Genomic DNA, 19513 nt, shown 5'->3' on the forward strand with positions numbered 1-19513 from the left:
AAAAAAAATTTGGTGTTACTCCTTTTGCCACAATTTTGGGCGAGTGAGTAGTGACTTTGAGGAGAAAAAATAGTTAATATATACAAAGTGATTGTCCACTACTGACACTACTTTTAATTGTAAAGACACTACAATTTTTCTTTTTTTAAAAACAAATTTATAAGTACGATGAAATTTCAATTTATGATGTTCGTTCTATGGTGATTATTATTATTTTTATTAATGGAGTTTGAACCCTAGATTTCTCAGTAAACTTCGAGAGAGTTATTAACCTACTAGTTAGATTACACACGTGAATGAAGTTCCACATTAAATAATGATGAGGAAATTGAGTGGTTAATATAATATAATTGAGCACATACTTATTAAGTTTAGATTTTTTTAAATTAAAATGTGTTTTTAAATATTATATTAATTATTTAAGGAAGTTCCACGTCTATCTCCCCAACGCAACTCACTATAAAAATAAATATATGTGAGGAAGAATATATGTGAGGAAGAGATGAAGAAATTGACTTAACATAAGCTTGAAAAGATATCTCCTTAACTAAAGATTTGCATCAGCTTTATAAGGAAACCCACCCCTTGACAAGTAGTAGTTATCGTTGGCAGCAAAGTAGTAGTGTTAACAATTTCAATTTGCATTGCGACCAAACTTTACATTTGCACCACTCACCACCAGACACCAGTTGCCCGTCATCATCTCTCCAAAGCGTATCAGAGGAAAAGAAGAAAAAGAGTGCACGCGAATAACTTTATTATTATTTTTATTATAGTTCCTTGTTTTTAAACAAAAGGACTGAAGAAAAGAAATGACCCAGCAATTTCCTGGGTTACATCCAAAATGACCATATATTTCTCAATAGATACCTTCAACTTTATTGCTTCTACGTTAAAGAAATCAGAGGTCAAAATTAATACTTTTTTGTCCTTTATTACTTTTTTAATTTTTATCATCGTAGTTTTATTTATGCACTACAATTTTTTTTAATTAACTTCTTTAAAATTTATAATTTCTATGAATGAGGTTGTTTTTGTTTTGTATGTCAATTAGAAGCCATTAAATTACCAAAATGATGCAAGTTTTTAAATTTTTATTTATTTATTAAGGATTCAGTATTTATTTGGACAAGTGGTGGGGTTAATTAAAGTTTCTTTAGTTGGCAGACTGGCAAGTTGCATTAAATATACTAAAAGTACATAATACCCCTATTTTTCATGAAATCAAGAAGAAAAAGCGACAAATGCTCATGTATCTAATAAAAGAATTTAAAAATGACCGCAACAAATTGTATTAAATGTTTCCTTATTGAATGTCCTAAAACAACCATTAATTGAATCCTATTTGGTTTATATAAAAATTAAAAAAAAAATCTAAATACAATTGTTAAACAATAATTAATGAAATAAAACTGTCTCCATACTAAATTACTAATGTTATAAGTTGACAATGACCTAAAAGTTTAAAGGGTTAAAAAAAAAAGTAATGTCATGTACATACTATTTTTTAATAACATTTTTCATAATGTGGACAAGATTTGTTTTAATTTGAGGAAATCACTTTCATTTGGATTTATTATTCATATCATTTTTATTATGAAAAAGTGTGTAAACATAGCTTTTATGCCATAATTATTACTACAACCTTAACATGTACAAGTGATGAATCCTTCTCAAAAAAAAAAAATACAAGTGATGAAAAACAAATTATGGGTTCATGTGAAAATAATGGTTCACTAATCACAATCTTACCTATAATCAAGTTGCAGGTATATTTCTTAGCTCCCAAATTTTAACCAATAGAGATATTTCTTTATGTGTGAGAGTATTAACTAGGCCTCAAATATTAACCAATATATAAAAAGAAATTCTTTTATCAAAGAAAAACAAATACAAATCTTTTCATTGAATGTGCAACTAATCGTTCCTTTTCTCTATCAAAGTTTTAGAATGTAGAACTCATTAATCTACCACACATAAAAGCTGAAAAATCACTCTCTTTCTTTCAACAAAACAAAACTAAATGTAAGACAAAAAAAAAAAAAATTCAATCTCAACCCTCAAATTTTTTTTTTGTATGGATTGCTAAAACAAATTAAATCCAAAGAATAATCTTTATATATATGACAAAAAAAATGTATATATATGTGTATATATACACACACATGAAATTTGTTTGTAACATGATTTAACAAATGCTATTTTCTTACATATAACAAAGTTTCTACATCAAGTATATATATAACATTAATAAAACTAAAGGATTTTTAACTCTTAACCAGGAAATCCACATTTATTATTTCTTTCTAAAAGGAGAAAAAAATTGTATATCTCTAATTTTCTAAATGAATTTTTTTAAAGAAAATTTTTATAAAAAATATTTACTTATATATTTCTAGGATATGCTAACGAGTTTTATAGACATATACACTTAGAATATGTGTTGCATGTTTTTAGTAAAAATATAGGGGAGGCATTTTTTTTTTTATACCAAATATATTAAATGGATGATGGATTTTTGAAAAGTCAAGGCATACCCTCCCCCACTGTTCTTAACTGCGTTGATGTTCTTCTCTGTTGGGCGTTGCCATTAGGATGCTTTGAGTTTCCATTCCTTCAGGTTTCTTCTCTTAAAACTTTGTTTCTTGCTTTACTTTCTTTCTATTTTATTCACTTTCTCAAAGCTTTTTACTTTGTACTTGTTTTGCTTTAATGATGTTCAAACATATAATGTAACAAATCTTACTAATAAAAAAAATGTAACACAAAAAATCTTGATAAAAAAAAGTACAATTTTCTTCAAGTTTTGCAAGCATGATATCAAAAAGTAAATAAAATAACAAAAACTCAAAATTTAAAAATTTAATTGATAACGTAGTTATTGACCTCTAAACTCATTCAAATCTTGCAAGCATGAAGAATCTAATAAGAAAATGCTCTTTAATAATGAATTTGTTAAAATTCACGTCCAATAAAAAGATATATAAAAAATTTGTAAACTAAACTAACTTTGTTCTTGATTTTAATATGTAGTCATGTTTATTTTTAAGTAGAGGTTTGTAGTTAGTTTGTTAGCAAACTTTGTAATTATTATTATTATTATTTTAGAAACATTTTGTTCCTTATATTAATAACTAAAAAAAAAAAAAAAAACTTCCTGGGAAGAATCCGTTAGTGTCTGTTGTGAAAGGATCGGAATCTGATCCTTTTAGTTTGATTGATGTCCATACAAAATTTAATGAGAGCCCCACCAATCTTGGAAAATAATAATAATATGCTCTGTTTCTGTGTGTGTCTCTGTTTCCCTGAAGTTTCACTAACTGGTCCTTTACCATTGTTCCCATGGCGACCACCCAAAAGTTAATGACTTTCTCTCTTCTACTCGACTACCACCATCCAAAACTCTCCTTCCCACCTTTTCTCTCTTCTAAGCCCCACAACCACAAACTCTCTTCCAAATTCTCACCTGTTGCTTTCAATGCCTCCCGTGCTTTATATACGCACTCCTCCACTTCTCATAAATTATTCACACCCATTACACTTTCCAGACCCAGCTCCAGTTTCTTGCAAATGGGTCCTCATGAAGCTTGCTCCAGTAGAGAAATCACTGTCAAATCTTCTGTTTCAGAATCTGGTGGCACTTCCACGCTCTCTCAAGCGGTACTTTTTAGCCATATTTTGCTTCTTTGTTTAGTCCTCCTTTTCAATCTGTGTTTTAAGCCAAATGATTCATTTGATTCTTCAGTTTATTGAAAATGGTATTATTTTGATCCTAGAAAAAAAAAAGTTTAAGAAGTTGTACTATGAAAAAGTGCGGTTTGAAAACTTGTTATCAAATGGGCATTGCTAGCCTGAATGACATTCTAGCTTGATGGTTTTTTGTTTGTTTTCAATGCGTGTTAGGTGCTTGGGATTGCACATTTGATTATGTCGCTTGGGATTATCCTGGCGACAGATAAGATTTTGAAAAAGGCGTTTGTGGCTGCTGCTATTCGGTTCCCCAGTGCGCTATTTGGCATGTTCTGTATTTTCTCCATTCTAGTTATACTTGATTCCACTGTCCCGGCTGCTGCAACTGGTTTGATGAATTTCTTTGAACCTGCTCTCATGTTCATTCAAAGATGGCTGCCGTTGTTCTATGTTCCTTCTTTGGTTGTTTTGCCACTTTCGGTTAGAGATATTCCAGCTGCTTCCGGCATCAAGATTTGTTTAATTATAGGTAAGTGAAATCTAGCTACTTTTTACGAATCTAATTCATGAAACTATTTGAGTGGCGACAGATTGATTGATTCAGTGACTATTTTGTATTGGATTTATTTTACTACAAATTTGGTTAGGAGCATAACATACCAAGCTCATGAGCTAGCTAATCATATTTTTGCTTGAGTCTTTAATCCTTTATAGCCTTTTTCAATTCTCATATGTCATTTTCCTTAGTGAAAAACTTAGGTACACTTCGTTATGTGTTGTACCTTAGGTTTCTCAATTAAATTTAATCACATGGATAAATAAATTTAATTTTCCTTCAGAAAGGTGACTCTATTTGTGTTGCATTGGTCAATGCAGCCATGTAGATCAATTTAATTGGAAAAATGACACCTACCATCTCATTGTGTAAATTGCAAAAACATAAAGAAAATGTGAAACTAGGTCATCTAATTTATATCCTGCATCACCTACCAGACTCATCCCAGTCTAATAAGTAAAATTGCCACCTTTCTCTTGCTAGTGTGTTCATCTCTTGCCTCCCATAATCTCCATTATTATCGCTGGTGAATTGTTTTCACCTAATAAATTATCATGGAATGAGTCAATACCGACATTAAGGATTTGTTTTCGAACTTATTTGGAATGTGATGCTTCTGCATCCATCTCTTTTGTCAATGAAAGCATCATACATCTTCATGGATCAACCAAGAATAGCAGCATCATTTAATGAAGCATATACCTATAGAAGCTTTTACATGTAGGGTTTATGATTCTCACTATATTCAGGTACCACATTTCATATGCAGTATGGTTCTAGCAAGAAATTCCTACCTTTCTATCTATCTCTAAAATGTTTGGATTTTTCAAGACTCCATGCACATGCAGAAGAAAAATCATACTCACTCGACCAGGACATTACTTTTACTTCTTGGTGTAATTTGAATCCTGACCTCATGCTAAGAAGCCTCTTTTTTATTATGTAACAAGTTGGTCTGCAATCTACTTATGGACCATCTTCTTGCAAGCTTTTAGATGAAGAAAGATAGTCTTTCTTAGAGGAGAAGTCACCTTACAGAAACTTTGGGATAATGCAATTAGCTGGGTTTGGTTTAAAAAAAGGTCCAAGTAATTTTCTAATTTATTCTTTTTCTAACGTTGCTTTTGAACATAATCAATCACGAAGTCTATCTGATTAACCATTTTCAGCACACTGGATCTTTATTTTAAGTATAGTGCATGAGATTGGTGGATTCATTTCTCATAAACAGGATGGTGTTATTCCTAGCTTTTTCTTTCCAAGTGTTTTCTTCTTGCCTATAAATTGTATTTAAGAACTTTCTGCACGTCAAAGGAATGCTTTGATCATATGGGTCAGAGTTCACTACAAAGAGCTGCAAATATTTAACAGGGGAAAGAAAAAGGGTTTTCTAGGCTCCAAGTCCGAATTTCATTCTAGAGCTAGCTCATTTCAGAATGTTCAATTCAAGCGACTTAAAATCTCAGTCATGCTATGGTCATGTCTGTACAGTTTCAAAATTATTAAGGATCATATATCTGAGTGTCATGTGACTTGTAATCTATTCCAAAAATCTTTCCATAAGAATCTTGAGTAGTATTAATTAACTAATCAAAATTTCTGTCTGCTATGTATTCCTGGTACATTACTTAAGTTGTAAATTGCTGGGAATCATACAAAGCTAGTTGTTTCTTTGGAAATGTAAACAATCTAACCTACGTATACTTTGAGCGATGTTTTATTTGCTACTGAAGAAGTCTCTCAGGAACGTATACGTACTGCATGTATGATTTATTGCTGTTGTAGCATGCTGCTTTTTTTCATTTTAATTAAATTATTCAAACAGCTTTTTAGTTGATTTTCTCTCATTTAAACAACACAACGACTCTCTCTCTCTCTCTCTCTCTCAATAAATGAAATTTATTGTCCATCTGGATTGGGCTTATGACCGCAGCTTTTATCTTTTATACAATTTTTTAAAACCTCACTTTTTCAAAGTAAAAGTATACTTTAGCATGCTTTCAGCAAAAAATTAGATGAGTTGTTTCCAAACAGACACTAAATGTCAGCCTTGGTGTGGTGGCAAGTGCCTTCCATCCAAAGTGACATATCATGAGTTTGGGTGTGGGAATCAGCCTCTCCAAAAACGGGGAGGTAAAGCTACCTATCAAGTACTTCTCTTAGACCTTGCAAAAGTGAAATTTTTGTGCATGAGGTATGACTAAATAAGTCCAAGTTTAATTTATTGATGTTAAGAGCTCTATTACTATTAAAAGATTAGAGAGGCATTCTTGAAGGAATTGTTTAAAAACAGATATTAAGCTCAAATCTAAAGGCTTTGTGATATTGTCTGAACGTAGAATACCTCTTAAGTTCAAGGAAAAGTTGTGTAAGACTGCTATAAGACCAGCTATGCTCAATGGTATTGAATTTTGGGTTGTATGAAGCAATATGTTAATCAATTGCATGTAGTTGAAATGAGAATGTTAACATGGATAGATGGAAATACTAGAAAATATAGGATTTGAAATGATGAATTTCCCTTAAAGATAGGTGACCCTCATTGATGAAACAACAAGGGAGAGTTGCTTGAGATGGTTTGGTCATGTTCAAAGGAGAGCAATTAATGCACCAATGAGGAAGAATGAGTTGATTCAACTCAGCTGAACCAAAAAAAAAAAAAAAAGTAGAGGAAGACATGAAATAACATTAATAGAAGTAGTAAAAAAGGAAACCTCGATTAAGGAGGTAGCAAAGAATATGACATCAGATGGAATAAAATGGCAGAAAAAAATACATGTGATCAGTCGTAATTAGTCTGTTGAGTATTTATAACTGACAACAAAATTTTGGGACTAAGGCTTGGTTGTTGCTGTTCTTATTTTTGTATTAATGCAAATATCATTAACTTGAGTTGGAAATTTCTTTTGCTGGTATGCTCTCTATCACTGTGTGTGTTTCTATGTGAAAGATTATGCCTGTTATCAGCTTTTTCCTTTTCAATGCAATAGCAAGTTAGTGTTTATTGGTTCCTTTGCAGTTGGAGGCTGGCTGGCTACGCTTTCTGTTGCGGGTTATACAGCTATAACTGTAAGAAAAATGGTAAATACAGAAATGACAGATGCTGAGCCTATGGGAAAACCGCCCCCTTTTTCTACCATTGAAGTGTGGACTTGGACTGGGATTTTTCTTATATCATTTGTTACTGCATTATTGTACCCAACAATACTGGGGACAAGTGCTCGAACATGCCTTCCTTTCCTACTTGCATCAACAGTCTTAGGCTACATGGTTGGCTCTGGGTAAAATTTCATTTCCTCAACTTAGAATTTGAAATTGGCAAACTTTCTTAACAAATAAAATTAATCGCTAGCATATGGCGAATAATCTTATTATTATGTTTTAGTTTAAATTATTGTATTTTTTATTTTATTGTGTATAAGTTTCTCCTTTTCTCTGGATTTGGTTTTCAGATTGCCATCAGATGTGAAGAAAGTTTTTCATCCAATTATTTGCTGTGCAGTATCTGCAGATCTGGCTGCATTGGCTTTTGGGTACCTTTCTCGGTCTGGGCTTGATCCTGTTTTAGGTATACTTGAAAGCTAAAGTTTCTGATTTCCTTTGTCCAAATGACCTTTTCGCGTCCTTTCTCTTCTCTTATTTTACTCTTTAGTTTTCTATATACTATTTCCTTGATGTGTGTGTGGGTGTGTGGCTTACGTGAAGTAATTATATAAAGGAAAATCTGATATAACATGAAAGGACCACATGGGTACTTCCCTTCAGGAATAAGTTTAAAAAATCACTACAATGAGTTTGGGACAAATCATTTTGCAATCCCAACCATTTTAACCATTGCATCCTGTAGAAAAATAGACTTTTTTGCTAAAGTTACAGGTTATTCAAATATATATTGTGAGTTATGTCTAAAGACGGGGGTTAAGAGCAGTATATGTACATAGGAGGCTAAGGTTTGGGAAAGCAAGGGACATAGCTAATCCTAAATTTGTTAAATTTGAGGAGAATCCTAAGTGTTCATCCCAATGACATAGAAGTCAGTAATCCAAGCCAGACATGATTTTGGTTGGTAGTACTATAAGTTAAGAGGGCAATGTCCCTCTATTCAATTGTATTGCAGTATTTCTTTTTCTTCCAAGTAGCTTTAGTGCAAAACCATAGTGAGTAGTAGATTATGACATAATTTTTTGTTATTGCAGCGAGTTGAAGGACAGAAATCAATCTGTTCATCATGTCATTAGCCAGATAAGCAAAAAATGGATGGAAAATTAATGGAAAGACTAAATTGTTCCCTTTTAAATATATATATATATATATATATTGGAGAAGTCCCTTTTAAATAGTTGAGGGACTAAAATTGAACTTTTCAAATATGAGTGACTAAAATCAAACTTATCATATATTTCAAAAATCATAAGTATAATTTACCCAAAAAAAATTTAGGTTACTTATAAGTAATTTTCTCTCTATGGGGCTTCACGGGTGGAGTGTTAAAATAGGATTAAAGTTCTCCCTACCCATCAGATTATAGTTTAGATTGTAAGTTCTCTGTAGGCTTTGGTGTGATGGCAAGTTCTCTCCACCCACCCAATTAAACGTAGAGTCATGTTAACGAGTGCTCTTAGGACATTAGTTAACAATCCATTTTAGGAAATGTTTGACACCACTTTTATGGAAAATGAAAAAAGCTGTCAAAACATTAATTATTTTTTTTTTCTTTTCCCATAAGAACTTTCTTTAAATGGATTCTTAACCAATGTCCTAAGGGCATTCATTAGCATTTCTCTTAAACTTATACACATTTGATTAGTGTTTCAAATGAAGAGCAAAAAGTAATACCTACTAGCCTCTCTCTCTCTGCACATACAGGCATTCCCACACATTGTTCCTTTCTCAATGCACTAATATTGGTATTAGTGTTTTAGTTTAGTTTATCCATACTTTTTGTTGGTGATTTGTGTTTTTAATATAAACAGGGTGTTACCTTACAAAGGCATCTTCTAATCCTGGAGCTGGTGATGTTCTAATGGGATTTTTGGGATCTGTTATACTCTCTTTTGCCTTCTCAATGTTTAAACAGAGAAAGGTAATGACCTATTGTTCACATATAATGAGTTGAAAGAGTTTTCCCAATTGGCAACAGTTGTTATTATTTAATTTGATTCTTCTCAAGTTGAAGGCTGTGTTTAGTCCACCTGATTACCTAGACAGGGTTCTGTGGATTATCTATGGACAAACATTGGTTCTATGTACTAAAGCATACCACTGAATTCATATAAAGGAGAGCACCATTTTTTGTATATCATTTCTTATTTTTAACATGTAGTTTATAACCATAGGATATCACCATGCACAGCACTTTTTTCTGTCTCTCTTTTTCTTTTACTTGGTAGTCCAGAAAATCTAGGAAAGTGGAGAATAGATGGTGAAAAGCCGCTGGACAGGTTGATTTTGGTTAAAGAGAGATGGATCATAGATATTTAGACCATAGAGTTGTTCTTCTATCTTTTATACATGCACCTTATTGTTCCAACATGAAATTGATACAAAGTCTACCTAAATGAGTGTCACCATTTCATATTTTTATTTTTCATATTAATTCAGATTTAGTGCTGGGACAGATATATACTCAGATAATGTTATAAGGCATAAATCATTATCTGGTGACGTTATGATGTTGCTCTGTTAACCATCTGTACTTTTACAGCTTGTCAAGAGGCATGCAGCAGAGATTTTCACATCTGTGATTGTCTCAACAATTTTCTCGTTGTATTCAACTGCCTTTGTTGGACGTCTTCTTGGATTAGAATCGTCTTTGACCATATCAATTCTTCCTAGATGCATAACTGTGGCCTTAGCTCTCAGCATTGTCTCTCTTTTTGAAGGTACAATTGTATACATGGCATCTGTAGACAGGCAATTCTGTATTCTGCTAATTTTCTGCTATGATTAAAATTGAGTTTTGAGATATAAAACCAATTAAATATAGAAAAATCCAAAATTAAGTAAATAGAAATGTTTAGACCACATCTTAGAGCATATAATACTTGCCTGAAACTTAATTATATCATGGAATATGTTTTCCGTATCTGTTACAGGTACCAATTCATCTCTCACAGCAGCTGCAGTTGTAGTAACTGGTTTGGTTGGAGCAAATTTTGTGCAAGCAACACTTGACAAACTGCGATTTCGTGATCCTATTGCTCGAGGGATAGCAACAGCATCAAGGTATGTGCATCTGTTGTTGATAAATCAGTCAGTTCTCACTAATAAATTTATATGGCTAAGTAGGCATTTCCCATGCGTCTGTTTTATGCATAGGTTTTAATCATACAATCAATCACGCTATCTATAGATGTTTCAGAATGCTAACAAGATAATTAACGTTTTCATTCTTTGCAAAAAGTTCAAATCATGGTAATATATATGATAAATCTTCTAAACAATTAAATAGAGGTATTATGTCCATATTCATCCATTTATGATTTATTTGCTTTTACTTGGTTGTTTTAGTGCTCATGGATTAGGAACAGCCGCGTTGTCAGCCAAGGAACCTGAAGCTCTCCCATTTTGTGCCATTGCTTATGCTCTAAATGGTATATTTGGATCTCTTCTCTGCTCAGTTCCAGCAGTCAGGCAAAGCTTGCTTGCAGTAGTTGGCTAAAACTATCATCAGTGCAATACACATCACCTTGATTGCAATTATATTCTTTCCATGAGATTGTTTTGTAAAGAGAAGCAACAGCCCATCATATTGAAAACTAGATGGCTGTATGGTGTACAGAAGTTGATATTAAGGAATTGAGTTTATTTGGCCAACATGTATCTGCTTATACGACGATACGGAAGTAATTTATATTGAACTACATTACTGTAAAAATGAGACCAACAAATATGGGGAACATTGACTAATCAAACAAAAAAAAAAAAAAACCGGACGATTATTAAGAGGACATATTGTGAAGTACTATTAAAAAGCCTCCTTAGGCAATTGTCTTGGCCATTTCCCCATAACCATAGCCCATCACCCAAAGCATTCAGCATTTGCCACACCCCTCTCTTCAACCTAGGGCCATGGCCATGAAATTGCTAAAATTAAATTCAATCTAAAACAACCCAACGATCCATGGATCGGATTCAGGTTAGACCTAATCAGGCTTGGATCATAATCAAGTTCGGGTCAAAATTACTTGTATTTAAATGGATCGTTTTCTTTCTTTCTTTCTTTTTTTTTTTTTTAATAAAAAAAGATCCATGATGGGTTGGCACAGATTCTATTCAACCTGCAAGTCATACATCTTTCTTACCCTAATCATTAAAAATATATTAGTCAATTATTTAGTAACCTTAAAATTGATAAAACCTCAACTATCTCAATTTGGACCATCCAAAGAAAAGGATTAACCATATTTACACTATATATCAAAAGAAAAAGAAAAAATTATTCTAGTCACAGTTGAGACTCATTGTAATTGTTTATAAAACCTTGATCGGCCCATTATATACCTAATGTGAAACCTACACAACACACACTCAACAAATTCAATTATATATTATCACAATTTATATACCTGATGTGAAACCTACACAACACACACTCAACAAATTCAATTATATATTATCACAATCTTTTTCACGTAAATCCCTAAAATAGTCGTTGAGGCCCACATTATGAGGTAGTGTCTCTAAATCCACTCAGAGTTATCAGCTCATAAGGTGAGTCTTTATTAGCTCATGTTCAAATTTTATCTTCTCATTTTTCTTGCACCATTTTCTTTTATTATTATTTTTCTGCTTCTTTTCTCTTATTTTATTTTATTTTATTTTTATCTTTTATTTCATTTCATATTATTTTCCTTTCTCTTCTCTTTTTATCTCACACATTTTGAGGTGGACAAAACATGGATTCAAGAAGTGAATCATTTCTTCGATTCAAGAAGTGAGCTTATGTCAGCTCACAAGGTGAGTTAACATATCCTAAGGTGGAAAAGACCCTGATACTAGCAATGAATTCTTCCCCTGACTCAAGAAGTGAGTAGGTGTCGACTCACAAGGTGAGTTGAAACACATGCTGGGTTGGACAAAGCCAGGAATAAGTGAATCCTTTCCGCGACTTAAAAAGGGAGGTTATGTTAGCTCACTAGGTGACTTGACAGTAGGGAAATTGTCACGCGCAGATCCCAACCATTAAGACAGGCATGTGACAACGGTTGCACGCTTATAATGTTTTTACCTTACAAGTGTGAGGCTTTTTGAGCAACTAAAAATTTATCCTCAAAGAAATTACATCAATAAATCCAAAACTATCCTAAATAATGCAATTGTCAAAAGATGTCCAAAGTACCAATAGAAACAACAATCCAAACCTCATGCCATTAAACAAAATGAAATACTAATTATTACAAGATCGTCTTATCCCAAAAATTCTCAATCTCCTTTCATGTACGCACTCTTAGCAAAAGTCCCAAAACTTGCTATTCATCATGATCTGAAATTGGAGGGAAAAAAGATTTTAGCAAGCTAGACTATTAGCCAAGAATTTGTATTTAGAGTTTCAAAACATGAATTACTCGTAATGGAGAAAGTATTGAGTAAGGCTATTTTATTGAGTAAGCTTACAACCTTACTCAAAAAAATAAACATTACTACATATTTTAAAAATCTAACCATTGAATTGCATTTTATTATGCTCTTAATATACACAAATCAAATTTTGTGTCAATCGGATATTATTTACTTTATGATCTATAAACTTATATTTTATACATAATTTTAAATTACAAAAATTTACAATTTAAATAATTTATTGATAATATAATTTTTAATTTTTAATTTTTAAAAAATTTTACAAGTATAAAAGATATAAGAAATTTCACAAGGTAACAGTCACAAGTCACATCTTGGAGCACCAACAATAGGGATATATGATCCTACATGGAATGAACAATCGTGACACACAAAAACACGACCTAATTGTCTACACCATTCCAAGAACTTGAGGCCCATCGATTCAAATGAAGTGTTGATTTGATAGTCAAGTAGACTTGGGCATGGAACTCGGGCAAGAATACAAAACTCCATAGACGAGTAAAACCCCCATCAATTGTACCCATAAAGGAAAGCATGGGAATTGCAACCTATGGCCTCCATTCACAAAGGTCAATGGTCGAAAACCTAGAATCTCGCCCATGATGATCACATTAACGCTCATTAAAGTTACAATCAAGGTAATGACTACAAGTAAGAAGTAATAAACATCACAAGCGATCCTTTAAATTTCATAGCCACTCAATTAGAGTCATGTATCATGTATGAGTAATTTGTGTACTAAAAGGGGTGTTTACTTTTCTCTATTTTTTTAAATTTTAAAATTTAATAATTTGGAGTGAAGGGATTTAAACAATGTCTTTATTGAAAACACTTGAAAATGTTAATTAATCTATAAGGTCCTTAACGAGTATTATCTCTATTAAGATTACAAACTTAAGTAATTTGTGTCCTGCAAGCATTTCATTACTAATCAATTTTTTTTTTCCTTTTGAGAAAGCATCACTAATCGGTTATGCAATGGCTAAATAATCATTTTAAAATTATATTATATACTACTTCAATTTTGCTACGGAAAATCCCAACTCTTCTACTCAAGCTCAAATATTGACTTGTATTATTATTTTAGTTTCATTGCTTTTTAACAGTGTGCTACCATAATCAAAATTAAGAGCCATCTTTTTTATAACATTTATGTATAATTTTCTTACCTTATTTCTAGATAATAAGTTCAAGAACATTGATTTTTTTTTTTTTTTTTTTACAGTTAATTGATATATTGAAATATAAGAAGAAGAAAAAATCAATAATAACTTACATAAAAAGAGGCCGTTTGGACTCAGCTGAAAAGCTGAGTCCACGTTTTGCGTTTTGCTTTTTTTATTTTTTATTTTTTATTTTTTTTGGAATAAACAGTACAATCACATGATTTTACTTTACAAAGACAAAAAAAAATACTATTCATGCACTATTTGGCACTGTTTATACACTAAAAAATATTAAAAATGGGTCCCACGGTACTATTTACATATTTAAAAATTATTTTGTTACAGTATTTTCAGTTTTTAGTTTTCAGTTTTCAGTTTCAGCAACAATAAGTTCAATCCAAACGGATCCAAAAATGATACTGTTTCAATTTATAAAAAAAAAAAAAAAAAAACAAAATTCTCAACAATTAAAAAATAGTTTAAGAAAAATGTTATTTTTCTGAAATTACTCACCAAAAAAAAGAAGAAGCAGGTGACATGCTCTGATGCCATTGGAGTGTGTTTGGCACGTAGTTGAAGAGGGCGTGGACTGACAAAATGCAGAGCGCACTTAATTTGAGGACAGAGAAGTCCTTTGAGATTGAGAAACTTTCTCTCTCTCAAACAGAACAGAACAGAACAGGACAGTCAAACTCAAACTTGAGGAGAGATATGAGATGATAGTCTAGCTGAAACCATTTTCACTTGCACCAACGCTCACACAGTCACACACCACATATTTTCATTTGGTTTGGTGCTGCAGTGAGAATCAAGGCACAAGAAACTGCTTTTCCAGGTAAAATTATATTTTTCATTTCCTTTTAACATGTAGGACTGAAAATCTGTTATAAAATTAAAATAAATAAAAAAAAAAGCATCATTTCTTGTAGATCTTACAAGCTTGTACCCCCCCTTCATCATATTCATAGCCTGATCAATGCTCTCAGTTCTTTCTTTTTGATGCAGAATCTCTTCACTATCTACTGTTTGAAGCTTACTTTGATGTTTAGCCTAAATGGGTCTTTCCTAATTTTCTTTTTTCCCACTTTTTGAAAGATCAGTAATTTTGGTTCTGAATGATGATATTTCACTTTTATAAGCTACTTTGCCTTTAATCTTAGTGGGTTTCTGACATGGGTTTTTTTCCCCCTTGATAACTTATCTCTCTCTGCTTTTGCTAGTGTAACTTTGATGTGACTTTTGGGTTTTTTCTGTTTGGAAGAGCTTGCATCTTGGCATTTTTATCTCTCTTTGCGAGTGTTTGTGGAGATTTAATCTTTCTGCTTGTAAGTGGAGGTGATGCATGTCCTTCGATTGTTTTTCTGGCATGGAGTCCCTTTTTGCTTTGAAAACTTTGTGCTTTTTCTTCATAAAATGTAGGTATGATGTTTGTCGCTTTTGGGTTTAGTTTTTCTCTCAATATGTATACTTCTTGATGCTATATCAGTATAGCTTTCAGGTCTATTGTTTTTATATAGGTTTCCGCTCAACTTTCAAGTCAGAACTTGTTAGTACTTAGTAGTTTTCTTTACTCCATTTTTTTTTTTTTTTGAGGGCATATTTTTTGAGTTCTTTGTTGATAATGTAGATCATAGCTTAGAATTTCAAATTTCGGTCTATTTATGTTTAGTGTCATTTTGTGTCACTTTGCAGGCATGCATGCTGTGTGCGCGTGTGCATATGTGTGCGCACTTGGTGTATTAGCCCTTTGGCTTCTCTCTTGGGCTTAATGAGTTCCCTTTTTTCTTTTCCCATTTTTGTTTCATGACATTATTCCATTGTCTTTTTATACTTCATGTATCATTAATGAATTCTCAGCAATTCGCCAAAATTTTCTTTTATATTTTTAAGATCTCAATGACTAATTATTAAAACTTTGAACCCGTTCAACGACTTAAATCATGATGATACTAAATTAGGGCATTGTCATGCAGTTGTTTTACTGTTTTTCGTGTTACATGTGGGTTCTTAAGCAGCTGAGGAAAATAGATGGTGAATGTGTATTTGTAAAGAAGGGAAAGGGAGAGGATGCAGTTGACATTAGTGTTTGAAAGTGGGAATAAAGAAGAAGAAAAAGGGAGTGGAGGAGTTATAACTGTAGTAGGCTACATGCTGAAATTAAGTATATATATGTGCATGTGTGCATACATCACTGTGAATGGTATGCTGTGCAGCCCGGAGATGTTTTCTGGGATTCATTCGCAAGCAAGGGCCACAAGAAAAACCAACGCGGTTGTGAAGGAGGTTCCATATACTCTACCAAGGGAGAGATGGGATATGTTTGGGTGGTGCTGAGCAAGAATCCACCAATAATTTGACTTATAGTGAGATTGTTATGGCCATAGGGTTTATGAAAGTAGTTGCTATAGGGAGCTGCAGTGCTTCCATATAAGATTATGGTGGACCATGGCAAAGAGTGTTGAAACGTGGTCCAACTTCCACTGTTTATTCAGGGACAAAGATGTCTGGGATTTTCATTTTAATTAGTTTCTCTTTTAATCTTTAAGCTAATGTTGATCCAATTGGCAGGTTACTATTTCCTGAGAATTTCCTTTAGAGCAGAATCTTGAAACCAACATTAGCTGAAAGCTTTCTGAAGTTGCATAACCTTTTCGAATGAGGAGCATGGTTGATGATTCTCAAGTACCTTTCTACGCCCATGATTTTACTCTTTCGAAACCTGTGCCCATAGTTTGAGACTGCCCAGACAATTTCCAACCCTACTTCAATTACAAAACTAAATTAAAAACCTTCAAATTTCTTATTCATAGACCCATGTCATAGCTGGTAACAGGAGTTCACATCCAGAATAGTTCAACAATTGTTTTTGAGAATTTACTATAATATTATTGTTCTATCAGTTTATAATAAAACTGTTGAGATGACTTGGGAATTTCACTGAATTCTTTTCTAAGTCTACGTTAACTTCCAAAAATAATCTGGTACTTTTGGTAATTATGCTTAGTTCAAATTCATTCTTCCAAGAATGTGTTGAGACATTTATTCCATACATCAGAAGTTCAAATGCCAATTTTAAGCTGTCAGATTGTTTTGCATAAATATGTTTTTTTTCTACATACTTATTTGAGGTTTGATTTTGATTTTGTATGGTTTGACTTAGTTGCTAACTAATTTCTCCTCTGAAGTTGCTCTAGTTGGTTTGCCTTAACAACTGTCAGATTGGGTGCTTTTAATTGGTTTCCCTCAACAAAAATTATTGCTGAGTGTTGGGAAATTCTTTGTTGTGTTCATTATGTAGATACAGATGGTAGATTTGGTACTAGCAATTTTTCAGAGCAATCTTTGAGTGTAGATGCAGTGCTGAGACATCAGGTAGTTGCAAATATGGGAACATACACCAATAGAAACCCTATGATACCTGAAGCTACAGCAGGGGCATCCGTTCCACATTTTACCTGGTTTTATCCAGGAAGTTTTATGTCTGCATCAAAATCCAACTCAAATCCTTTGCAAGGGTCTCAAATGAACCCAGAACCGGGTATTGCTGTTACTCCCATCCGAACCATTCCTGCCACAACTGAACCAAAAAAAAATATTAATTCAGCAACTAAACCTGCGAAGGTTAGGAAACAGAAGAATTCTATGAAGGAACCTAATCAAACTGCATCCAAGGTTTGCAGGCCAAAGCAAGCCAAAAAAACTCCTTCTACTTCTAAAAAGACAAAGGGACAAAGTATGCCTGAAGCAAAACGTGAAAAGAAGATTCCGATTAATATTGATATGGACAAAACTGACTTTGATTTCTCTGGGGTGCCTCCTCCATACTGTTCTTGTACTGGTAATCCTAGAGCGTGCTACAAATGGGGTGCTGGTGGATGGCAATCCTCGTGTTGCACCATTAATGTATCAGAATATCCTCTGCCCATGAGTTCTACAAGGCCTGGGTCTCGCATGGCTGGGAGAAAAATGAGCAATGGAGCATATGGGAAACTTCTACTGAGACTTGCAACTGAAGGTCATGATCTTACTCATCCAGTCGACTTGAAGGACCACTGGGCAAGACATGGTACTAACAAGTTTGTTATAATTAAGTAGAAATATGGAGAAGGGAGATTAAAGATTTGTTAACTGCTAGTATATATCATTCCCATGTTTTCTTGTAGGATGTAGTTTACTTCTTCATCTTAGAGACAATCCAAGTAAGTAGTCTGTACTCTGTATATAAAGTTTCTCTGAAGTTTCCTAGCATCTAGACTTATTTGGAAGGAAATGCTGCTATGAATCTGGAGACATGTTATAACATGAATCTCTTTGCCATCGTTATTGTTGTATTCCTTTCAGTGTCATGTTAGTTTATATCTTACATAAGATGATAATTTTATCACAAGAAGAAATTATGGTAATGTACATTTATTTTCACTGATTAATTGCTTCATTGGTTTGCATTGGTATTGAGTTATTATGTATATATTAGCTATTTATAATTACCACTTAAGCTTTTACAATGAAAACTTTATTACTCAAGAAGCTGCATATTCCAATGAACTGAAAAAAGTCAATTTTTATTTGATGAGATGGTGGCGGAATTCAGGAGGGGGTGATATCATTTGGAAGTACACATAACTGTCATATTGATGAAAGAGACCTATCTGATAGCCTCTCAGGGCATTTAAATGGCATGTATTAATTTTCCATGCTTCTGCTGTGTAATCAGTAATAAAATATGTTGTTCCAAGTATGCAGAGGGAGAATCTGCAACAAATAAAATAGATTAGCCATTTAAAAGTACTCTTCTCATGGAGGAAATGTAGAATGAGGACAGAACAAATAGCTCTTCTCCTTATGTATGTTGGTGTGGTTTCTTTGAGCAAAAACTAATTATATACAGTGATTGGTTGTTCTTTGTTTAGTACACATTCTATTGAACCACTTAAGTTTGTCATTCACGTGGCAGCCAAGAGAACTAGGCATCTGTCTTGACTCATGAATGTGGTCAATGATAGAGCTACTACCTATTAGATGAGTGTCTTGACTCTTGAGTGTGGCAAATGATAGAGCTACTGCCGGGAAGATGAGTTCCAACAGTGGCAATGTTGTTTAGGTTGGCGTTGCGGTTCCATGTTGACTTAGGGCATATCTTTGAATTGTCTTTCACCTTTTTATAATGTTTTATTTGATATAGGATGGTTGTTAATAATTTAAAAGCTGTCGTTGATGTGCCTTACTTGGTAAAGCTGAGAAATCAAGATTTTGCTTTATATGTTTCATTGTGCACAAATTGTTCTCCTGAAGCTTGCATGAAATTGACAAATTTTAGGTTCAACTGTTATTCCTATTCTGCTCTTGCTTTGATCTTGTGTTTCCTATGATAAAATACTGTGCTTCTAAATTGTTGACACAGCATGGTATCTTTGTCAAACATGGGTACCATGGTTTATTCTAAAATATTTGTCAAGAGTGTTCATTTTTCACTGTTGGTCTTGGCTATTTCAGCGTCTGGTATGTAACCTTATAT

At 33.0% G+C, this 19513-nt stretch overlaps 2 protein-coding genes across 3 annotated transcripts; both read left to right on the top strand.

The window, feature by feature from the left end:
- The first annotated feature begins 3187 nt into the window (after positions 1-3187).
- LOC112037374 (plastidal glycolate/glycerate translocator 1, chloroplastic) lies at positions 3188-11062 on the top strand. Its single transcript, XM_024070183.2, has 8 exons — positions 3188-3660; positions 3904-4219; positions 7266-7527; positions 7699-7814; positions 9220-9329; positions 9951-10128; positions 10342-10471; positions 10757-11062. Exons 1-8 carry the CDS (start codon positions 3343-3345, stop codon positions 10905-10907), a joined length of 1581 nt encoding a protein of 526 aa, XP_023925951.1. The 5' UTR covers positions 3188-3342; the 3' UTR covers positions 10908-11062.
- A 3566-nt stretch (positions 11063-14628) lies between these two features.
- Positions 14629-18317, top strand: LOC112037379 (protein BASIC PENTACYSTEINE7). Of its 2 annotated transcripts, none has more exons than XM_024070188.2 (2): positions 14629-14833; positions 17303-18317. In XM_024070188.2, the coding sequence occupies exon 2, from the start codon at positions 17383-17385 to the stop codon at positions 18091-18093; it is 711 nt and encodes a 236-aa protein (XP_023925956.1). In that variant the 5' UTR covers positions 14629-14833; positions 17303-17382; the 3' UTR covers positions 18094-18317. The 2 variants fall into 2 exon arrangements, with proteins under 2 accessions (XP_023925956.1, XP_023925955.1); XM_024070187.2 differs by having other exon boundaries at positions 14630-14833; positions 17297-18317.
- Positions 18318-19513: the final 1196 nt, after the last annotated feature.

The sequence above is a fragment of the Quercus suber genome, unplaced genomic scaffold, assembly GCF_002906115.3.
Source record: "Quercus suber isolate HL8 unplaced genomic scaffold, Cork oak 2.0 scaffold_3A:, whole genome shotgun sequence".
NCBI lineage: Eukaryota > Viridiplantae > Streptophyta > Magnoliopsida > Fagales > Fagaceae > Quercus > Quercus suber.